This window comes from Quercus suber, unplaced genomic scaffold (assembly GCF_002906115.3).
Source record: "Quercus suber isolate HL8 unplaced genomic scaffold, Cork oak 2.0 scaffold_474, whole genome shotgun sequence".
NCBI lineage: Eukaryota > Viridiplantae > Streptophyta > Magnoliopsida > Fagales > Fagaceae > Quercus > Quercus suber.
Window position 1 is genome coordinate 377,235 of NW_027069925.1, and position 23,114 is coordinate 400,348.

At 32.9% G+C, this 23,114-nt stretch overlaps 4 protein-coding genes across 5 annotated transcripts; all 4 read left to right on the forward strand.

The window, feature by feature from the left end:
- LOC136062992 (1-aminocyclopropane-1-carboxylate oxidase homolog 3-like) lies at positions 1 to 2,089 on the forward strand. Its single transcript, XM_065762795.1, has 2 exons — positions 1 to 150; positions 1,763 to 2,089. Exons 1-2 carry the CDS (start codon positions 1 to 3, stop codon positions 2,087 to 2,089), a joined length of 477 nt encoding a protein of 158 aa, XP_065618867.1.
- Positions 2,090 to 5,263: 3,174 nt separating this feature from the next.
- On the forward strand, positions 5,264 to 8,453 carry LOC136062999 (1-aminocyclopropane-1-carboxylate oxidase homolog 1-like). The gene is made up of 3 exons (XM_065762826.1): positions 5,264 to 5,953; positions 7,169 to 7,490; positions 7,804 to 8,453. Exons 1-3 carry the CDS (start codon positions 5,397 to 5,399, stop codon positions 8,059 to 8,061), a joined length of 1,137 nt encoding a protein of 378 aa, XP_065618898.1. The 5' UTR covers positions 5,264 to 5,396; the 3' UTR covers positions 8,062 to 8,453.
- Positions 8,454 to 10,208: 1,755 nt separating this feature from the next.
- LOC111987263 (1-aminocyclopropane-1-carboxylate oxidase homolog 1) lies at positions 10,209 to 13,484 on the forward strand. Of its 2 annotated transcripts, XM_065762823.1 has the most exons (4): positions 10,209 to 10,820; positions 11,297 to 11,618; positions 12,191 to 12,297; positions 13,023 to 13,133. In XM_065762823.1, exons 1-3 carry the CDS (start codon positions 10,285 to 10,287, stop codon positions 12,281 to 12,283), a joined length of 951 nt encoding a protein of 316 aa, XP_065618895.1. In that variant the 5' UTR covers positions 10,209 to 10,284; the 3' UTR covers positions 12,284 to 12,297; positions 13,023 to 13,133. The 2 variants fall into 2 exon arrangements, with proteins under 2 accessions (XP_065618895.1, XP_065618894.1); XM_065762822.1 differs by lacking the exon at positions 12,191 to 12,297 and having other exon boundaries at positions 10,210 to 10,820; positions 13,023 to 13,484.
- A 3,801-nt stretch (positions 13,485 to 17,285) lies between these two features.
- LOC111996182 (1-aminocyclopropane-1-carboxylate oxidase homolog 1) lies at positions 17,286 to 22,378 on the forward strand. The gene is made up of 3 exons (XM_024028137.2): positions 17,286 to 18,141; positions 20,020 to 20,341; positions 21,816 to 22,378. The coding sequence occupies exons 1-3, from the start codon at positions 17,621 to 17,623 to the stop codon at positions 22,092 to 22,094; spliced, it is 1,122 nt and encodes a 373-aa protein (XP_023883905.1). The 5' UTR covers positions 17,286 to 17,620; the 3' UTR covers positions 22,095 to 22,378.
- The last annotated feature ends 736 nt before the right edge of the window (positions 22,379 to 23,114 follow it).

Below are 23,114 nucleotides of genomic sequence, written 5' to 3' on the forward strand. Positions count from 1 at the left end.
ATGAATTTGATGAGAAGGAATAGCAATGAGAGAGGCAGTGTGGTGAGTGAAAGTGAGAGGCAATGTGGTGTGAGAGTTATGGGTGAGTCAGAGTTAGTGAGGGTGAGAGTTAGTGAGGCTGAGAGACTCAGTGAGGATGCTCTGTTTTGGGTGAGATGGTTGTGTGTCTGTAAGCTTGTGTTATATGGGCGTGTTAAGGGAGTGATATTTTTAATAGTATGCACAGTGGAACTCGAGTCTATAAGACTTGAGTTCTTTGAAATCTTTCATTAAATACGGTCTTAAGGTGGAACATGTAATTTCCAACAAAACTCGAGTTTTAAATACTCAATATTTAAAAAACGAGTTTTTAAAACTCGAGATCTAGGTGTCTCATTCTTTCCAGGTCAGCGGTAAAAAAACAGAAAGCGAGTTTTTGAAACTCGATTTTTTATTGTAAATCTCGAGTTTTAGAAACTCGAGATGCTAATTTCCTTTTTACTTCCGCGCGTTGCCTAACTTACTACATACTTATCCCTTGCACTGTTACTTTGCCCATTCCCCCAAAGACCAACCATACAATGGTGTTGCTGTGCACGTAAACTAAATGCTTTGCTAAAAAGTTCTCATCGTCAAACCTCAATCAAGTTTTACCATGAGTTCAAACCGGGGCGGCCAAAACGTTTTGGAGACTTAAGGCGAAATCTTCAAATGGGGTCTTTATGTTATCACTTAAATAATATTTAACTAGCATTTTATATAATAATTTTTTTTTAATCCATTTTTTAAAAATTTTTAATATGATTTTTTTTTTTAGAAAATGCTAAAATTATAAAAAAATTTACTACAAACTGGTGTTGTAATGAATGTGATCAATGACATGAAACTTACAAAAAATACTTGAAATATTATTAAATTTACAACACGAGAATTACAAAGATATATCACCAATCATAAATATTCATTCAAAAATGCATTCAATAGTTTGTTGAAATCTACCTATCATATTCATTGTCACATCAAATTATAAAAGTTATGAATACCACCACGCACCCTTGGTACAGTGATCACTCCATAAGTATAAGTTCTTGTGGGATGTAGGGGGCAATGGCCGAAATTTAAGTTCCTAGAAGAGAGTTTTGCACAGATATACACTTAAATTAAGTTAAAGTACAATTTTTATCTTGTATAAAAATAATTAAATAAATAAAAGTTATGTAGTAAAATTTATAGGATTTTTAAAATTTTCCTATTTGAATTGCTTGTAATTAGTAACACGTCTATTTGTAAGAACTATTTATTTAAATTTGTTTTATCTCTATCTTTAGTAATACTTAATTCTTTGAGCTTTCTTAATAGTTAAAAAAATGTAAACTAAAATGTTTTAATATCTCTAAAAAATATTTATATATAAAAATAAATAAATAAATTTGCCCCCAAATTTAGGGCTTTCTCTAGTAAGGGGGCCCTAGGCAATGGCCTAATTGGCCTAAGCCTAAGGCCGGCCCTGAGTTCAAAAATAAAAGAAAAAAGTTTTACCATGAGCTTGTACTGAAATGTGGTAGTCTGTCACTCGCAAAACAATAGATGTGACATGTAAAAAAAAAAAAACTATGAAAGATCAAAACTCCTCTTTCAATCTTTATCTACTTCAACACAACAATAAGTTGAAGTTAAAATATGGTCATCACTGTCATTGGAGAATCACTCACCGAAAATCCCACAAACTATGACTATATCTAAGAGCTGAAGGCATTTGACGATTCCAAGTCTGGTGTCAAAGGTTTGGTGGATGCTGGTATCACCAAAATCCCTAGAATTTCCGTCTGCCCACCGGAGGATCTCGCCGCCCATAATTCTGGTCATAGACCTCAGAGGCCGGCGTGCTGATACCGTTAACGATGTCCAAAGGGCTACAAAGGAGGTGGGGTTCTTCCAGGTGATGAATCATGGGATAGCTGAAAGAGTGCTGGAGGAGATGTTAGAGGTGGCGCGTGGGTTCCACGAGCTCCTGAGGGAGGTGAAGGTGGAGTACCATGCGAAGGAGTTGATGAAGAAGGTGAAGTTTGGAAGTAACTTTGATTTGTACAAGTTGAGGTTCACTAACTGAAGTGATCTTGACGCTGAGACCCCATAGACTCTGCCATGTGTGGACCTGAACCTACCATCATTCAAAGTTGAATTTACTATAACACCAGTAATTTCCCACAGACAACGCCAACTGTAAGGACCAGATTTGAATTTCTAGCCCAAGGTACGAATGGACTTAGGCCTAAAAAGTCCAAAACAATGAATTTGCAGAGAATGAGTTAGAAAACTGGGTTTTAGTTAACCAAACAACGAATTAGGTAGATCTTGATGACAAAAGAGTGAAAATAAACAAGTTAAAACTGAAGAAAAAAGTCCTCGACAAAGTCCAAGGAGACTGTTCTTATATATTCTTCTTAAATATGGTTACAAGTTTGGTTCTTGATTGTTACAATATTTCTTTCTTGATTTTCCGATCCCCTTTCCTTCCATGGGTCTTTTACATTATATATCTCCTTCTTAATGATCTTAACCCTCCATTTATTGATCATCCAAGTCACTACTTGAGTGCTTGTATTATCGGACACCCTCTCTAACTCTTTGTGAGTTAGGATAGCCAAGGCAGCACTATTCAGGGGTCTTCTCCACATAAATGTGGCTAGAAAGTTAGCTGCAAAACATTTAATGCGATGACAGTAGTTTTTCCTTAAATATTTTTAAGCTTCCATTCCTCTTGTGCGTTCACAATATACGTCCTTGTTAGTAGAACATCTGGGAAGGTCACCTTGAACAATAGAACATATATATGATCTGTGCTTTGCTCATCTGAGGATGTGAGCCTCCTCGGACTACCTTTCCCATTCTTTCTGTTTGCATCTCACTCATGTAACTCTGAACTTGACATTCTCACTACCATTTATTGGTCCTCGGACAAGTCAACCTCCCCGGAGAAAGCTCAAGGCCCAATATACAATTTTGGGCCATTGTCCCTACGATATATATATATATATATATATAATTTTTTTTTTAAATGTCAATTATCATTTTACAATTTCATTTTTGGACATTTTTGTCGTATAACTTTGAGAGGTATTTTTACATGTAATGGCCTAATGGGTGCCTTGCTTAGGACCCTTTTTTTGGGATAGGTGGGGCCTTACGTTTAGAGGCAACCCTCACTATTGCTTCAAATATTACCTTCTTGGCCTAAATATGAAATCTGATTATTATATTTTTCTTTTTCTTTTTTAATATGAAATTTGATTATTATCTTAGTTATTATAAATAATAAATATTTATTGTGTTTGTGTTTGTGTTTGTATATTGAAAAAATATTCTTTTATTAATAGAAAATATGACTTGTTGAAATTCTAATGGAGTGATTAAATATAATTATAAATATAAATTTTATTATAAAGAAAAGCATATCACCTCCATAAGATTAATGATGGAAAATTAATAATAAAAAAATATTATATAACTAATATTATGCTCTTGCGATGCACGGCTTAATCAAGAATCATACGTAAATAAATGAAAAAAAAATTATGTTAATTAAAATTAAATAAATAATAAAAATAATAATAAAGTACCCTTTTTACTTTAAATTATATAATGAATGCATATTGTGTAAAATTAAGTTTTTATATTAAAAAAAAAATCATAAAGTCCAAAATTAATTGAATGGAATATAGTAGATAACTATGCAACTAATATAAAAGGAGATGCCTAAAAAAATATAAAGGGATTTTGCATAATAAAAGTGCATATTTAAATGAAAAACCTTAGATTCAATAATTTTAAATAATAATTGAAAGCATATTTAAGTGGTACCCTCAATGTAATAGTTAAGAATTATGAACAACCCAAATTGCTAAACATTAAAAAATAAAAGTAGATAAACTTACATAAGAATTAAATTTTTGTCTCTAAAAGTGAGGGATGAGGCACTGAATTTCACCCTATCAAAACCAATATGTAAATATAAACTTCTTAAAAAAAAAAAAAAAAAAAAAATTTGAGAAAAACTCAATACCAAGAGGATTGTTTGATCGAGCACTTTGAAATCTCAAGAAAACTCCCTAAAAAAAAAAATCCATGAATAATAATTATAAAAATAAAATAAGATTGGGAATTTATTTTTTGAAGCAAAGAGGGATTGAATTTGAGAGAAAAACAAAAATCAAATAAGAAATAACTCTAAAAAATGATAGATACATGGACATTCAAAATATTAATAAAAAAAATTAAAAAAAAAAAAAGAAACATTAATATGGCCTTATTATTTATTGTCATTCCAATTAGGTCTCAGCTACATAGTTTACTCCTATCTTGTAATGATCAAAGAAGTAAAATTCACCAAAAAAGATTGGGGAAAAAAAAAAGACATGCGATATGACATAATAAAGAAAATACAAAAACTACCTTGCATTTTATACTCTGCATGTTTGGTTTCATTTCATACCTTTTATGAATTTAAAAAATTAAATATTTATGAATCTCAATAAATCAAATGATGAACAAATTAATTATATATAAAAAGAAAAAAAAAGCTTGGAAGTAATAGTAGAGGCAAGGAAGTCTTAGAGCAAATCTAAGATTTGAAGCTTTTGGGGGTGTCTGTGTGGATAATAAAACTTTTGGTTTTAGTTAGAATTTTGGTTGAAATAGAATTTTATATATTTTAAAGCTAAGTTAATAGAGTTTATTTTCAAGATAATTATATTTAATTTAAGAGTGTAATTTTGATTAAATTTTCTTTAAAAAAAATGTTCTCTTGGGTTTATCCAAAAAATCTCCTAGTCGTGTAACCATGTTAATACATTTTTTGCCATTAAAAAAAAAAAAAATCAATTCTAATTAAACTATTTGTCCCAAACTCAAATCCTTAAAAATTAAACTTCCCACCAGGTTACAATTATTCAAAGTAAAAAAGTGTTGATATCATCCTTGTGTCTATCCAAAAATAAATAGAGGAAACGTTGATGAGAAAAATTAAATTTTTGTGTCTATCCAAAGATTGGTAGATGAAAAGTTGATAAAAATAATATATTTTTTATCAAATTAAAATTTTTACCAACTTAAAAATAATAATAGAAGAAGATAAAGTTCAAAAAAATTATATCTATTTATTTTTAATCTAAAAATACTTTTACAAATAATTACCTAAAACATTTTAAGTCCAACTCCTATTATATTGGGATATTATCAAAAAAAAAGTAATCAACTGCCAGGATTTTTTTTTTTTTTTTGAGAAATCATCCACCAGGATTTTGCTTACTGGCACTAAGGTCGACACGTCGACCGTAAATACTTCATATAACCCTTAGAATTATTAAAATCCTATCTTTTTCCTAAACAACCACCAGAATTTTAAAACAAAAACAAAAATGGTAATCACCGGTGCCGGAGAATCACTCACCGAAAGTTCCGAAAACTATGACCGCTTTCAAGAGCTAAAGGTATTTGACGATACCAAAGCTGGTGTCAAAGGCCTTGTAGACTCTAATATCTCCAAACTCCCAAGAATTTTTGTCCGACCGCCGGAGGATGATATCTCCGGTGATACAATCCAAAGCAAAAAAACCCAGTTCACAATTCCGGTCATCGACCTCAGAAACATCAACGTCGATGTCCTTCGGCGTGCAGAGGCTGTTAACAGAGTCCGGCGAGCAGCGGAGGAAGTGGGGTTCTTCCAGGTGGTGAATCATGGTATAGGTGAGAGAGTATTGGAGGGGATGTTGGAGGCGGCGCGTGGGTTTCATGAGCTGCCGAGGGAGGAGAAAGCTGGGTACTACAGTAAGGATCAGCGGATGAGGAAGGTGAATTATGGTAGTAACTTTGATTTGTACAAGTCCAAGTTTGCTAATTGGAGGGACACTTTGTTTTGTGTGATGGGTCCTCACCCTCAACCTCTTGACCCTAAAGAATTGCCTCCGCTCTGCAGGTCTTCTTCTTCTTATATATTATAGGGAAGTGTGACTACCAGTGAAGTGTGGCTACCAGTGAAGTGGCTTATATCTTCTTTTTTTCTTTTTTTAATTAATTTATTTGGATAAATGATACCGAGATTTTTTTTTTTATCCCAATAATAATAACTAATAACAATTAATCACTGTAAGTTTTATATAGCTCAATTCTTAAAGTTTTTGATAGCTAATTTTTGTCTTCACTAAATGTGGTGGAAATATCATTTTCTTAAATAAATAAATTAAAAAAAGAAAAAAGAAAAAGAAGACAGAATCTTTAGTTTTCTTGGTTTTTATACATGAAAGAATCTTTAGGTTGTAACTAAGTCTAGTTTAGTTATGGTTTCTCTTGTTTCATTTTCTCAATAGAAATAATTAATTCTTATACAAGTTATTATTAGTACTCTGTTTCTTTGCGCTGATTTTTTCTTTTTCTAGTAAGATTCTTTTTTTTTCTTTTCTTTTTTTAATTTTTAATTTTTTTTTGAATTCTTTTTCTAGTAAGATTCTAGTAAGATTCTTGGCAACGTTAATCTTTGAAGTTGAATATAAGAACATGTCTAATAACACTTGTAAGGGGAAAGAAATATATTGTCTGACTTAATATAACGATATAAGAGATATTAGAACATCATTTAATCTAAGAATATAAGTCTATGAGTTTGGGCTAAATTTTTTATATAAGAAATTCTCTATGCATAACTTTCACTCACATATCTTTTCCCAATACTCATAGATTGGTCCTACTTCCAAGTGTTTTATCACAAAGAACGTTGGTTTTGTAGGAATGGGAAACAGGCAGCCCATTGCGTTCATGCCTTGCCAAGAAGTGGGGGTTTGCTAATTCTGTTTGTGTCTAGTAATCTCCTTTATTGCGTAATCTGTGCCATCAGGAGAGATATTGCAGAGTAATTTTGTGTTTGGCAATAATTAAAAGAAAAAAGATGTGTGGGCTTGTACATAATCAAAGTAATGTGTGTTCTTGCTTCTAGCCAGTAGGATTATGTTCAAACTATGATATTTGGGGTGACATATTGCAAATCATTACCCTTTACGGAAGAAATGTGCTTAGATTAGTCAGCTAAAAAATAAAAAAGGAAGAAACGTGGATAGATTGTTAATGTTGTTGAAAGCTTTGGCTTCTTGTTGGAGTGATCCCTGTTTGCTAACATGCTTATTTATCTGATTTGCAGGGACATAACTATTGAGTATTCTAAGCAAGTCCATAAATTGGGGATCGCTTTGTTTGAATTGCTATCAGAAGCACTTGGGCTCAAACCTGACCACCTTAAAGGCCTGGAATGTGAAAAGGAGCATGCTCTTCTCAGTCACTACTATCCAGCATGCCCTGAGCCCGAACTGACTATGGGCACAACCAGACACTCGGATCCTGATTTTCTGACCATCTTGCTTCAAGATCATCTTGGTGGACTCCAAATTCTTCATCAAGACCAGTGGATTGATGTTCCCCCTTTGCCTGGTGCTCTAGTTGTAAATATTGGCGATCTTCTACAGGCAAGATTTTGATATATCTTAATTAACTTCATTCTTCACTTTGCATCCTCCCGCTGTCTCTGAACTGCATAGCGTTAAGAAATTCTAAAGTTCATAGAATTTCATTATCCAGCTGCCAACAAGAATTATTTCTGTCATGCTATCTAACATGCATTCTCATTCTTCAATCTTCATCTACATGTTTAGCTTTCATTAAACAATTCTAAAGCTTCAGGTGGCTACAAATGGACTCTTCTAGTCTGTATTGTTGCATTATTACATTTGGAAGTTGCTTCTCAATAGTTTTAAGTATTGTTCTATTGTGTTCTTGCAGCTCATGTCTAATGACAGATTTAAAAGCGTAGAGCATCAGGTGCTGGCAAGCCATGTTGGACCAAGACTATCTGTTGCATGCTTTTTCACTCATTATTTTTATCCATCAACAATAATTAATGGCCCTATCAAGGAATTGTTATCAGAGGAACATCCACCTATATACAGGGAAACCTCAGTGCAGGATTTCATTGCTTACTACTATGGGAAAGGACTTGATGGCAACTCTGCTCTAACACATTTCAAGTTGCAAAGGTAGCAAGGAAATTAATAAGAGAACTGGATTTGTGCCTCTTATAAGAACCTATATGTCATGATTAATTCATATTAAATAATGATGATATTTGCATAATCTACTACAAATTATTTGTGTATGGTATAAGATGACCATGTTTTACTGCATGATTTTGGAATATGCACGTTACCTAGATTGTTATTTTATTCCTTCTTGCGTTAAAGCATGAAATAAATCAACACCATTTTGTAAATTGTAAAACCTGTTGTGCTTATTACTCAGAAGTCAGGATGGATTGGCCTGCATAATTATCATGATAAAATGCACGAGATGACGGAGAGGGGAGGCTCCTTTATTCTCTCCCTAAAAACATTGTTGATGTGTATTTTTTAATGTCAAGTAATTTTTTTTTTTAATTATAATTTAGCAACTTAATGTGATGGGTAAGTAATGCATTTGATATGTCAACCAATTCTGTGAGTGAGATGACAGTAATAGTAATATTGAAATGGTGTTAAAAGAGTTGGGGCTAAATCGACAAAAGTGAATTTCCAAATGACCAAAACGAATTCAACCCAATTTCTAAGGACAAAGAAAAATCAGAATATCACAACATTAAATCTAGTATTATTATTATTTTTTTAATTTTTCTTTTTTGATAATCAATTATAGCAGTAATTTACACCCCCACGAAAAATTACCTATACCTTCTCCGTGAAAGAAGCCTAGGAGATATTTTCAGTTCAATCTCCGATCTCCCTCCACCCGAAAAGAAAATAAATAGAGTGAATATTATATTAAAATTAGATGTATAAATTTGTTGCGTGCTGGAAAACACAGGGTGATCAGTTTGATCACCTTGTCTTTGTTCCCTAATTTCTTCGCCTATCCCAATAAACAAATGGAAATCTTGAATCACGCGATTTAAAAAATAAAATTAGATCTGTATTTTTTTAATTTTTTATTCAAAGCTAGGTAGCCATAACTAACACAGATGTGTAGAAGGCATCACGGTTTTGAAACTCAAACCATTTAATGAATTGAAAAAAGAGGAGGTTCAAGATTTTTAAGGTCAGACCGAGTTTCAACAGAGGTCAAACGGTGATGTTTCATTTAATTTTTTAATATATTTGATACTTAAATTGATTTATATTTATTAATTTTTTATTCCTGACCAACAAGATGTGCATGACCCAATGGTTTGCATGCTAGAGATGTTATTTCACTCTCTGAGAGCAGATTCAAGTCGTGCTAGAGTATAACGATTCAAGTTATTACTTCATAACATTTCAAGCCATTTACTTCATAACTCCTAGAAGTTACTTTTGATGAGGTATATAGAGGGACATATTCAGCTTGGATGTCCTTCTATATTCCTCGCAGTTTCTAATAACAAAGAATCAAGAATAGATAAATAAATAAATAAATAAATAAAGTTTCTCTTCAAACTAATTTGAAGAGAAACTTTTCAAACTTCTTATGTATATCTTCTTCTTCTTCTTTTTTTGTGAATTTTGAAAATCTAACCGTTAAATTTCATGTTCCTTATGTTCTTAACATGTATATTAAATTTCAATCAAATTGGATATTATTTATTATTAGATCAATAAACTTGTTTTTTATTTACAATTTTAAATCATAAAAATTTGAAATTTTAATATTTGTTTGATGAGATAGCAATTGATTTTTGATCTTTGATCTCCTTGAAATTTTACATGCATGAAGAATATAATAAGAATATGTAATTTAACGATTAGATTTTTAAAATTCATACTTAATATATAGATATATAAGGAGTTTGTAGAGTTTCTCACTTTGTTCAAAAAATATATATAAATTCACACACACGGCTACTGTAGCTTTAAAAAAATTCCAAGATTATTAGGCTAAAATTGTGCATTTAGGCCGTTTTGTACGTACTGATGCATGTTCCTTTTTCTAAAATGCTGGCTGAAAGAGTTTTGAAGCGTGCAGGACATTTCACAAGGAATTGGGAATCACAACAAAAGACCAACCATACAATGGTGTTGTTGTGCATGTAAACCTCAATCAAGTTTTACCATGAGTTCAAAAATAAAAGAAAAAGGTTTTACCATGAGCTTTGACTGAAACATGGCAGTCTCTGTCACTCGCAATACAATAGATGTGACATGTCATGTATAAAAAAAAAAAAAAAAACTATGAAAGATCAAAACTCCTGTTTCAATCTTCATCTACTTCAACTCAACAATAAGTTGAAGTTAAAATATGGTCATCACCGTCGCCGGAGAATCACTCACCGGAAATCCCACAAACTATGACCGTCTCCAAGAGCTGAAGGCATTTGACGATTCCAAGTCTGGTGTCAAAGGTCTGGTGGATGCTGGTATCACCAAAATCCCCAGAATTTTCGTCCGCCCACCGGAGGATCTCGCCGCCCACAACCCCAATTCCGGCGAACCAACCGACATCCATTTCACAATTCCGGTCATAGACCTCGGAGGCCGGCGTGCTGATGCCGTTGACGGTGTCCGGAGGGCTGCAGAGGACGTGGGGTTCTTCCAGGTGATGAATCATGGGATAGCTGAGAGAGTGCTGGAGGAGATGTTGGAGGCGGCGCGTGGGTTCCACGAGCTGCCGAGGGAGGTGAAGGCGGAGTACCATACGAGGGAGTTGATGAAGAAGGTGAAGTTTGGAAGTAACTTTGATTTGTACAAGTCAAGGTTCGCTAACTGGAGGGACTCTTTATTTTGTGTTATGGGTCCTGACCCTTTGGACCCTCAAGAATTGCCTCTAGTCTGCAGGTATTCTTTTACTTCTCATTACTCAAAAACTTGATGTGCCAATCTATATATCTTTATATTTTAACATTTAATTTAAATTATTACATGGATTCATTTTAAATAGTTATGATCCTTTTCAAAAAACACTAGGTTTTCTTTGTCAGAAATTTTCTTCAATTGAATTTGAATATGACATTCGCGGATGAACTTTTTATTAATTTTGTTTATTTGGTCCAGAATGTGATATAGAAAGGGGATATAGTCTACAATGTCACACAACTCACACAGGATGTTTTATACTTATAGTGCGTCTTCGAAAGTATGCTATTTGGCATTATAAAATGACAAATCAAGGGCCATCCATATAAGTAATGTGTATTCCTTTTAAATAAGGTTTCCTTGTTACAAGTTTTGATGGCTTGTATGTTGTGGAAAATTAAAATTGGTTTTATTGATAAATTCGTAGTTTTGTATATGTTTGTTCACCTGCTTTGCAGAGACATAACTATTGAGTATTCTAACCAAGTCCATAAGTTGGGGATCACTTTGTTTGAAATGCTATCAGAAGCACTTGGGCTCAAATCTGACCAACTTATAGGCCTGGACTGTGCGAAGGGGCATGTCATTCTGAGTCACTACTATCCAGCATGCCCTGAGCCTGAATTGACAATGGGCACAACCCAACACTCAGATCCTGATTTCCTGACCATCCTACTTCAAGACCATATTGGTGGACTTCAAGTTCTTTATCAAAATAGGTGGATTGATGTTCCTCCTGTTCCTGGAGCTCTAGTAGTAAACATTGGAGATCTCATACAGGCAAGATTTTTATATATTTGACATAATAGTTACTTCTTCACTATTTACCCACTTTAATGACCATATGTAATACAGTCTATATATATGGGCTGCATTTCTTATAATCTAATGAACAATTGGTGCTAAAATGGATAGAATTACACAATCTTCCTACCAATAAATGTTATTTTTGTCAAGTTTTTTAAAGATGCCTTCTCATTCATGTTTGTGTAACGCACATGTTGGACAATTCTCAGTGTCGATTATTGTGAAAGGTACCAAACCTCAACAGAAAATGGACCCTTTTCTGTGTCGTTACATCAGAAGTGATAACATGACAAGCATCTGATAACTTGAGTTCTTGAACATGTGCATGTCAATTTACTTACTAGTTCCTATTCCTTCATTGGCCCTTCTGTGCTTTTGGAGATTTCAGACCTTTGGTGAATAGAATTGTTTTTTTAACTCAAAAATAGAAAGGAAAAAGAAAACCTTGCCTCCTTTTGCATATGGAGGTACTAAGAGCATTCATTAAAATGATCACTATTTTGATGTGGCAAAATTATATTGATGTCTCTTGTGTGAAGGTGCAGTCACTATTTACCTGTAGCATTTTCGCAAGAAAACTTCTGCACTGGTTCAAGACTTCTCATTCAGCATGTTTACAGCTACCAAGTATTTATTAATACGACTCAACCATGTAACTTTCATTCTTAAATCATTTTTGTTGTGTATACACATGACCACTGCACTGCTCGAGTTTTTATGGGAGTGATCATTATTTTGCCTGATGACTAAATATTATGGGCAGAGGAGATAACAAAAAAGTCAGGATATACCAAAATTTTGACAGAGAAGGAAGGCTGGTTCCTGAATTTAGCAGAAAATCAATATCATGATAGTCTCTAGCTCTGTTAAAAAAATTTAAGTAATGCATCTGAAACAAGGTAGCTAAAAACTGAAAAAATGAGTCACCAAAGCTTGGTATAACCAGTTTTGAAGCTTAGGTTTTTTTCACTCTGCATTTTCAAGTTTAATATTTTGCTTATGTTACACACCAAATGAGAAAGGGATTGATTAGCATGAAATATCTTGTGTCCTTTCTTGTGGTGATTTCTGCCTTTGTTCAAAAAAGTTCAAGTAATTAATGATGAATCTTAAAGAGAAATGGGACCTAAAGAAGAAGCAAAGCATCAAAGTGTGGCAGAACCATTTTGTAAAGTTTAGGTATTTGTCACTTTGCATTTTAAACTTCAATCTTTTGCATTTAGTGCACAAAAAATAAGAAAATAATTTGGTAATTTTAATTGTAATGCGGGAGTTAGTGTTTAAGATTATGAGGCAAGGCTATAGGAGATCAGATTGGTATATAATTTCTTGTAACAGTTTTATGGTTTCTTCTGTTGTAATTTTTGCCTTTTGCAGCTCATATCTAATGACAGATTTAAAAGTGTTGAGCACCAAGTGCTAGCAAACCATATGGGACCGAGAGTATCCATTGCATGCTTTTTCACTCCTCACCTTCATCCATCAACAATTATTTATGGGCCGATCAAGGAATTGCTATCAGAAGATAATCCCCCTGTATACAGGGAAACCTCAGTTCGAGATTTCGTTGCTTATTATGATGAGAAAGGACTTGATGGGAACTCTGCTCTAACACATTTCAAGTTGCAAAAAGATGACAAGGAAATAAGAGAACTGGATTTGTGCCTCCCTTAATCTGATATTTTATAAGAACCTATATGTCATTATCATTTCGTATTAAATGATGATATTTGCATAATCTACTAGCTACTACACAAATTATATTCGCATGGTATAAGATGACCATGTTTTACTGCATGCTCTTGGAATAATATGCACGTCACCTAGATTATATTGTTATTTTATTCCTACTTGATTTAAAGCATGAGATAAATCAACACCATTTTGTAAATTGTAAAACCTGTTGTTTAAAAAAAAAAAAAAAAAAAAAAAAAAAAAAACTCTGAAGTCTTTCCTCCAAAAAAAAAAATACTACTCAGAAGTCAGAATGGATTGGCCTGCATAATTATCGTGATAAAATTGGCATGGTATGAAAATGAAACAGATCCAGTAGTTCTCTTTGGAAGAAGATGCCCTTATGTGAATCTGTCAATAATGAACTAAAATTATTATTATTATTTAGTAGGTAAGAATAGTATTGAAATTGTGTTAAAAGAGTCCGGGCTAAATCAACGAAAGTGAATTTCCAATGACCAAAATTAATTCACCCCAATTTAGAAGGACAAAAAAGAAAAATCAGAATATAACAAGCGTTAAAGCGAGGTTTTTATTTTTATTTTTTGGGAGTCAGGTAGTGAGTGAGTCTTCGATTCATAAACCTCACTCCTGTTTATATTATCTCCAAAAAAAAAAAAAATTCTCCCACAAAATTTCCTAGGCCCGCTCCACGAAACAAGTCTAGGAGATATTTTCAGTTCAATCTCCGGTCTCTCTTCACCCGAAAGTAAAAAATGGAGTGAATAATATTATGTTAAAATTATACGCATAAATTTGTGGAAAACAGCGGTGATCTGTTTGTTCACTTTGTCTTTGTTCCGTTTTTTCTTCACCTACCCCCAAAAACAAATAGTAATCTTAAATAATGTGATTAAAATAAATATATAAAAAAACTAGATCTGTATTTTTTTTATTATTATTGGATTTGCGTAAATGGAACTAAGAGGACGTGTACAATTAATTAGAGTATTTGCTTTAATTCCTGCAATTTTTTTTGTCTTTGTTCCGTTATTTCTTCACCAACCCCCAAAAACAAATGGTAATCTTGAATAACGTGATTAAAAAAAATAAAACTAGATTTGTAATTTTTTATTATTATTGGATTTGCGTAAACGTAACTAAGAGGACGTGTACAGTTAATAAGAGTATTTGCTTTAATTCCTGCAATTTTTTTAAAATTTATTTTGGCATCAGAACTACATTTTCTATTTTAGTATTGTACATAGTTATTTTTCAAAAACACACACATTAAATTATTTATTTTGTTAAAATATTAATTTTTCTTAATATTTTAATTGTTTGTCTCTCTTTACACGTTTCGATCACCATCATTCCTTCATAAATGCAAAGGATGAATATTAAAAAACCTAACACCCATACACAGCCATTATAGCTAAAATGGAAAATAAATCATAGATTCATGATATATATGTGATTTTTAAAGTTATTAGGCTAAGAGCATTTGTATCCGCTTATGCAAAAATTCGTGTCTATTTTAGCACAAGAAGATATTTTTTTTATTTTACATATTTATTTTTCAAAACATCACACATCAGATTATCTATTTTACATTATATTTCTTTAAAATATATTTTTTTCTTAATTTTTTAAAATTATTTTTCTTTTTTTACATACAACAACTACGGCCCATTTTCTTTTTTCATTCTCCGAATATGTAAAAAAAATAATAAAATACAAAATGCAAAATAAATAAAATCAGTGTATTTTACACAGTTACTGTCACAAATTTTTAAATTTACACCATTGTTATATACCAACCAGACAATGGGGTTGTTGTGCACGTAAAACTGACGCACTGCTAAAATGTTCTCACCCTCAAACCTCAATCAAGTTTTAACATGAGCTTGTATTGAAACGTGGCAGTCTCTGGCAGTTGTAATGCATGTGACATTCACGAGCAGTCTCTGGCAGTCTCTGGCAGTCTGTTTTGTTGTTTTTTTTTTTTAATTATTATTTTTTTTATTGCTAAAAGTTTAAAGTAATATTATGGATACATAAAAATACACAATTTTGTGTCACAACTCGTCAAGTGACGAGTTCTGATTGATGGATGTACAATTATAGGCAATGGAGACACACTTTCACCATTCATAACTCATCACATAATAAGTTATGACATAAAATTATTCATTTTTATGTGTTTCTAATATTACTCAAAAGTTTATTGGTTACTTAAACTACTGATTTTTTTTTTCTGTTTTGGTGGCGGTCTTTAGTCTTTAAGTTTCATTTCTTTTAACTCTGTTTGTCTCCCGACTCTCACACATAAAAATACACATAAATATGAGTCATAACTAACGTGCCAGCATTTAAGACAAGGATTTCCTACAAACATAGTTATAGGAGTTGCTGCACAAAAAAAAACTAAAGTGACACATATCCATAGATCATGTGCTTGCACATGACTGGTTTGGAGTTTAATTCTCCGTTAACGTTTCTCTCTCTCTCTGTGTCAAAAGGCAAAAGGAGATTAGGCAGACAAAATCAAAATCATCTTATCTCATTATCTCTCTTAAAAACCCATCCGACTCTCTCTCAATCTCTCTCTCTTCCTCCTCCTTTATACGGTATTTAAACTAAATTTTGTTTTAAATGAATTTGAGTTGTTTTAGGAGTCTAATCTAAGTATTTGAGTTCGAATAGGAATGAACACAAGACCCAGATAAATCTAAGAGAAGGAACACAGAAAAGTAAGACATTTTCACTATTTTTTTCTATGGTTTTTAAAAATTACTATATAATTCACAGATCTAAACAGTTCAACTTCTTTCTCTGTGAATGGTATAGATAAACAAAAGGGGAAAATTTGATTAATTCAAAGACAATACAGGTAGTTTATGGTTTTAAAGTTTAAACAATAAAAGTAAACATAATTTCCAAACACTATTTTTAGAGAGAATCTCCAAGTCACGTGCAGAGAGAGATGATTGTTGAGGTTTGAATTGAGGAATAGCCAACCCAAACTAACCAACCAAATGCTGGCTTTCTCGAAAAATGAACAAGAAAATAAGAGAGAGAGAGAGAGAGAGAGAGAGAGCAATAGGTGGGATCAGTGGCAAGAGCATGTGGCGAGAGGGGCTTTTTTTAAAGGGTTCATGTGGCTGGGGTTTCTGTCTTTCCGATGAAAGGAAGGGAAGGAGGAAGAGAGAGAAATGTCTTATGGGTTTTGAAGAGAGAAGGACTGAAGATTTTGATTTTGATTTTTCTTAAGCCGTTTGACATAGAGAGGAGAGGGATAGAGAGAAACGTTAATTTTTTTTTTTTTTTTAACTACATTAAACGGAGAATTAAGCCCCCAAACAAGTCACGTGTCTTGCATAATAGTCCATTTGAATACAACTTATTTTTCTGAAATTAAAAATTAAAAACACTGTAGTAAAATAATTTTTAAATATATAAATAATACCGATAGAATCTATTTTTAATATTTTTTAACCTATGAACAGTAATAAACAATATATAAACAGTATTCAACAGTGCTCTTGTCCCTTCAAGCAAAAATGCGTGCAGGAAAAAAAAAAAAAAAAGTGCCTTTCATCCATATCCAAACTCACACATAGTGACTTAAATCCACGGCTGCGTTTTGAAATGCGCGTTTTCTCTTTTTTTTTTTTTTTTTTAAGCGGTAGTTATTGACTTTTAGAGACAAAAGTCACTATTTATAAACAGTGCATATACAGTTTACATATTTAAAAATATTAAAAATGAATTTCATGACACTATTTATATATTTAAAAATAATTTTATTACAGTATTTTTAATTTACAGTTTCAATAAAAATAGGTAATACCTAAATTACCCATAATTTATGGATATGTGTCACATTAGTCTTTGGTAACCTTTTCTTTTATGCAGCAACTCCAATAACCATGTTTGTCGGAAATTATTGTGCATTTAAAAATTCTGGATACGCCCTTGATGACATGTAAATCAAACCTCTCCCAAGTTAAAAATCATAGTCACGCCCTCGGTGACACGAGAGTCGAAACTCTGAAACTTGAGAGATCAAACTCCTCTGACATGTAAGTCAAACCTTAAAGATTGAAAGATCAACTCATCAAACTTCTCTTAGATCAGGCGTTTTGAAAGATTAAAAGGGTTCAAAAAAACCAAAACACTGTTTTGCAACTCATTTTTAACTAAAAAGTAAAAACACAGTTTTTCAACGGCACCCTTACACTTCAACACAAGAATAAGTTGAAGAGTTTATCAAAAAAACAATAAGTTGAAGTTAAAATATGGTCATCACCGGCGCCGCAGAATCACTCACCGGAAATCCCACAAACTATGACCGTCTCCAAGAGCTGAAGGCATTTGACGACTCCAAGTCCGGTGTCAAAGGTATTGTGGATGCTGGTGTCACGAAAATCCCCAGAATTTTCGTCCGCCCACCGGAGGATCGAGCCACCGGCGAACCAACCGATACCCATTTCACAATTCCTGTCATAGACCTCGGAGGCCGGCGTGCCGATGCCGTTGACGGCGTCCGGAGGGCTGCAGAGGAGGTAGGGTTCTTCCATTTGGTGAATCATGGGATAGCTGAGAGAGTGCTGGAGGAGATGTTGAAGGCGGCGCGTGGATTCCACGAGCTGCCGAGGGAGGTGAAGGCTGAGTACTATACGAGGGAGTTGACGAAGAAGGTGAAGTTTCGGAGTAACTTTGATTTGTACAAGTCAAGGTTCGCTAACTGGAGGGACTCTTTGTATTGTGTTATGGGTCCTGACCCTTTGGACCCTCGAGAATTGCCTCTAGTATGCAGGTATTCTTTTACTTCTCATTTTTAGAATTGAAAATCTTTGTTTCATGACTCAAAAAATATATATTTTTTTTTAGGGCTATACTGAAAAAACTTGTTCTTGTTTCTTTTTTTAGATTCCTATTTCGTTTTTACCATCATCCTATATGTAGTAATATTGTACCAGATAAGGGTGTGTATAGGGCAGGTTGAGTTGGATTAAGGAAATTTTTTGGCCCAACTCATCATCGTAGGTTAAAAAAAATTTAATCCAACCCAATCCACATGGGTCGGGTTGAACCCATGAGTTAGACAATTTTTTTTATTACTATTTTTATTAAAATGAGTAGAAAAGAATATCACACTTGCCACTTGAGTTGATAAACAAAATATACATTAATATAATTAATATATGAACTAATATACATTAATTTTGGCTTTTATATAGGATAGGAGGAAGAGCTGGTTATTTAAAAAAATTATTAATTATATAATATATTTTAAATATATATTAAAATATATGGGTGGGTCAGGTTGGGTTTGGCGGGTTTGAAATTTTATGACTCGAACCCAATCCCACTCGCTATCAAAAAAAATTTTGTAACCCAACCCAACCCCCCAAGTCCTAAAAACCGACCCAACCAGGCGGGTTGGGTTGGGTAGAGTCGATTTTTGGTGGGTTGATGGATTGGATGCACACCCCTAGTACCAGATGTCATGTCATTAAAATTTTAAATAACGTGACAATCTATATATCTTTAATTCTTTATAATTCTAATATTTAATCCTTTCTTAAAAAAATAATTTTAATATTTAATTTAAAATATGACAAAATCTAGTTACAAAATTGGTTTTAAGATGCAACCTTTCTCATTATTTTTTTATTAGAAATGAATTTTGATAAATTCACAATTGAATTACATTTTATTTTTATATCTCCCACGCTTGCAAAATTTCTAAAAAATTAAATATCAATAATTTTGTCATCAATAAATTGTTTAAATTGCAATTTTTTTGAAGTTTAAAATTATGCACAAAATATAAGTTTATAGATCATATAATAAATAGTATCTGATTGGCACAACATTTGACATATATATTAAGAGCGTAAAGAACATGCAATCCAACAATTAGATTTTCAAAATATATAATAATGCTAATGATATTGAGTAAGGTTGTAATCTTAGGTTACAACTAATTTTGTAGTTAAACTTTGTCATTTAAATTATTACATGGATTCATTTTAAATTTGTAGTTAAACTTTGTCATTTAAATTATTACATGGATTCATTTTAAATGGATAGGATCCTTTTCAAAAAACACTAGGTTGTCTTTGTCATAAATTTTCTTCAATTGAATATCACATTCGCAGATTTAATTTTTATTACTTAGTTTATTTGATCCAGAATGTGATATAGAAAGAGGATATAATTTATAGATATTCGGGCTAGCAGTTCTTAATCTCTTTTCTGCATTTCCCATGTTTTCGTCTACAATGTCACAACTCATAAAGGATGTTTTATACTTTTAGTGCATCTTTGAAACTATGCTATTTGGAGTTATAAAATGACAAATCATGGGCCATCCATGTAAGGAATGTGTATTCCTTTTAAATAAGGTTTCCATGTTACAAGTTTTGATGGCTTGTATGGGAAAATTATTAGGTACTCTTGGAGTCCTATAAATGCGTACTTCCTCCTCTCATATGAATGGTAAATCCCACCATAAATTTAATTAGTGAGACTCACCATTTATGTGAGAGGAGGGAGTGCGCATTTATGGTACTCCGGGAGTACATAATAATTCCCCGGCTTCTTGTATGTTGTGTATCTTTAGGAAATTATAATTTGGTTTTGTTGATAAATTCGTGGTTTTGTATATGTTTGTTGGTGTAATTTGCAGAGACATAACTATTGAGTATTCTAACCAAGTCCATAAGTTGGGGATCACTTTGTTTGGAATACTATCAGAAGCACTTGGACTCAAATCTGACCAACTTATAGGCCTGGAATGTGCGAAGGGGCATGTCATTCTGAGTCACTACTATCCAGCATGCCCTGAGCCTGAATTGACCATGGGCACAACCCAACACTCAGATCCTGATTTCCTTACCATCCTACTTCAAGACCATATTGGTGGACTTCAAGTTCTTTATCAAAATAGGTGGATTGATGTTCCTCCTGTTCCTGGAGCTCTAGTAGTAAACATTGGAGATCTCATACAGGCAAGTTTTTTATATATTTGACATAATAGTTACTTCTTCACTATTTACCCACTTTAATGACCATGTGCAATACAGTCTATATACATGGGCTGCATTTCTTATAATCTAAATAACAATTGATGCTAAAATGAATATAATTACACAATCTGCCTACCAATAAATATTTTTTCTGTCAAGTTATTAAAGATGCCTTCTCATTCATGTTGTGTAACGCTCATGTCAGACAATTCTCAGTGTTGATTATTGTGACAGCTACCAAACCTCAACAGGAAATGGACCCTTTTCTGTGTCGTTACTTTGGAAAGTGATAACACGACAAGCATCTGATCACTTGAGTGCTTGAACATGTGCATGTCATATACACTTACTAGTTCCTTTTCCTTTTTGAGGCCTTGTAATTGTAGGAATATAAATTAGAGGTTCTTTATTAGAGTTATTATTTGGACAGTCCTATAATGGTTGCTTGACTTTGTTAGTGTGAGTTTCTCAGGGTGCTTCATAGGTCCTTCTGTGCTTTCGGAGATTTTGGGCCTTTGTTGAATAGAAGTGTTTTTTTAACTCAAAAATAGAAAGCAAGAAGTAAACCTTGCCTCCTTTTGCATATGGAGGTACTAAGAGCACTCATTAAAATTATCACTATTTTGATGTGGCAAAATTCTCTTGATGTCTCTTGTGTGAAGGTGCAGTCACTTTTTTAACTGTAGCATTTTCCCAAGGAAGACTTCTGCACTGGTTCAAGACTTCTCATTCAGCATGTTTACAGCTACCAAGTTTTTATTAATACAAACTCAACCATGTAACTTTCATTCTTAATCATTGTTGTTGTGCATACACATGGCCATTGCTTGAGTTAAGTCTCTTTTATGGGAGAGATCAGTATTTTGCCTGATGACTAAACAGTGTGGCAGAGGAGATAACAAAAAAGTCAAGATATACCAAAATTTTGACAGAGAAGGAAGGCTGGTTCCTGAATTTAGCAGAAAATCATTATCATGATAATCTCTAGCTCTGTTAAAAAATTTTAACTAATGCATCTGAAACAAGGTAGCTAAAAACTGAAGAAGGAATGAGTCATCAAAGCTTGGTAGAATCAATTTTGAAGCTTAGGTTTTTGTCACTTTGCATTTTCATGTTCAATATTTTGCTTATGTTACTCACCAAATGAGAAAGGGATTGATTAGCATGAAATATCTTGTGTCCTTTCTTGTGGTGATTTCTGCCTTCGTTCAAAAAAATTTAAGTAATTAATGTGGCAGAACCATTTTGTAAAGTTGAGGTATTTGTCACTTTGCATTGCGAACTTCAATCTTTTGCATTTAGTGCAGGCAAAATAAGATAATAATTTGGTAATTTTAATTGTAATGCCTGAGTAAGTGTTTAAGATTTTGAGGCGAGGCAGTAGGAGAACAGATTGGTGTATAATTGCTTGTAACAGTTCTAAGGTTTCTTCTGTTGTAATATTTGCCTTTTGCAGCTCATATCTAATGACAGATTTAAAAGTGTTGAGCACCAAGTGCTAGCAAACCATATGGGACCGAGATTATCCATTGCATGCTTTTTCATTCCACATATTTATCCATCAACAATTATTTATGGGCCGATCAAGGAATTGCTATCAGAAGATAATCCCCCTGTATACAGGGAAACCTCTGTTCAAGATTTCATTGCTTATTATGATGAGAAAGGACTCGGTGGGAACTCTGCTCTAACACATTTCAAGTTGCAAAAAGGTAACCAAGAAATGAGAGGATAGATTTGAGTAATGGCTTTTAAAGTAATAAGCGGAACAACCCAAGTGACATGAACATTTCATATTTGCTATGTACTACTGAAAATTCATTGTTTTTCTTATAAGATGCTCATATTTTACTTCAGGCTCTTGCAAATACACGCGTATTTATACAGTGTGTTTTATTAATGCCTGTCATGTTAAATTGTAAAATAAGTCAGTACCATTTTTGTTATTTGCAAAATCTGATGTATGTAGACTGAATTCGTCAGCACAATGATCATGATGAAAATGCAAGTTGCGTGAAATGCTGGAGGTATTTCTCTTTGTGTGATGACAATAATGCCTACTCTGATTCATACCCACTCTAATTTTGTGCATAATAAGACAGAAATGTCATTAAAAGATACTATAATCATTCCCATAGAATTTTGGAATCTTTTTTAAAAAAATATGATTCAGTGGATGCCATTATATTTTATGGAATATCCATGCTTTCGACATGAGTGAATACTATAAAGAATCTATCCTTTTTAAGTTTTGAGAATTTTATAAGGAAAGTAAAAAGAACATATGGCAAGTTGTGACTTGTAATCGGTGAAGCATAAAATGTAACCAAAAAAAAAAAAAAAAATCTTTTAAGACTTATCTTTGAATACTTGAAACTTCTGTTTTATCCAAGCCTTCACGGCAACAGAAGGGCTGAACCTGAAAAACAAAATGGAGGAAAATGTGTATGTACAAAATAAGCAAAACGTACATTCAGACCCAAACCAAAATTAGGAAGCCTCTTTTTTCTTTTTCTTTTTTTTTTTTTTTTTTTTTTTGACTTAATTAGAAAGCCATTTACACTGATATATTTCTCGTGTAGAAGAGAAAATGGCAAGTTGCAATGCTTCAACTGAAATGGGTTATCATTGCATTAAAGAGTTAAAGGCTCTTGAGGACATGAAACTCGATCGGGGTTGATACATGCTGGGATTATAAACATCCCCAGATGTTCCTTAATTAGCTCACTGAAGAGTTTGTTCGTCCCGCACCCTC

Bases quoted from the DNA above. Each gene is read 5' to 3' on its own strand.
- LOC136062992 (XM_065762795.1), top strand. From the start codon at position 1: ATGAATTTGATGAGAAGGAATAGCAATGAGAGAGGCAGTGTGGTGAGT. The intron at 151-1,762 runs GTGAGATGGTTG...CTGGTGTCAAAG, and splicing joins GTGAGGATGCTCTGTTTTGG to GTTTGGTGGATGCTGGTATC.
- LOC136062999 (XM_065762826.1), top strand. From the start codon at position 5,397: ATGGTAATCACCGGTGCCGGAGAATCACTCACCGAAAGTTCCGAAAAC. The intron at 5,954-7,168 runs GTCTTCTTCTTC...TCTGATTTGCAG, and splicing joins GAATTGCCTCCGCTCTGCAG to GGACATAACTATTGAGTATT. The intron at 7,491-7,803 runs GCAAGATTTTGA...GTGTTCTTGCAG, and splicing joins ATATTGGCGATCTTCTACAG to CTCATGTCTAATGACAGATT.
- LOC111996182 (XM_024028137.2), top strand. From the start codon at position 17,621: ATGGTCATCACCGGCGCCGCAGAATCACTCACCGGAAATCCCACAAAC. The intron at 18,142-20,019 runs GTATTCTTTTAC...TGTAATTTGCAG, and splicing joins GAATTGCCTCTAGTATGCAG to AGACATAACTATTGAGTATT. The intron at 20,342-21,815 runs GCAAGTTTTTTA...TGCCTTTTGCAG, and splicing joins ACATTGGAGATCTCATACAG to CTCATATCTAATGACAGATT.
- LOC111987263 (XM_065762822.1), top strand. From the start codon at position 10,285: ATGGTCATCACCGTCGCCGGAGAATCACTCACCGGAAATCCCACAAAC. The intron at 10,821-11,296 runs GTATTCTTTTAC...CCTGCTTTGCAG, and splicing joins GAATTGCCTCTAGTCTGCAG to AGACATAACTATTGAGTATT. The intron at 11,619-13,022 runs GCAAGATTTTTA...TGCCTTTTGCAG, and splicing joins ACATTGGAGATCTCATACAG to CTCATATCTAATGACAGATT.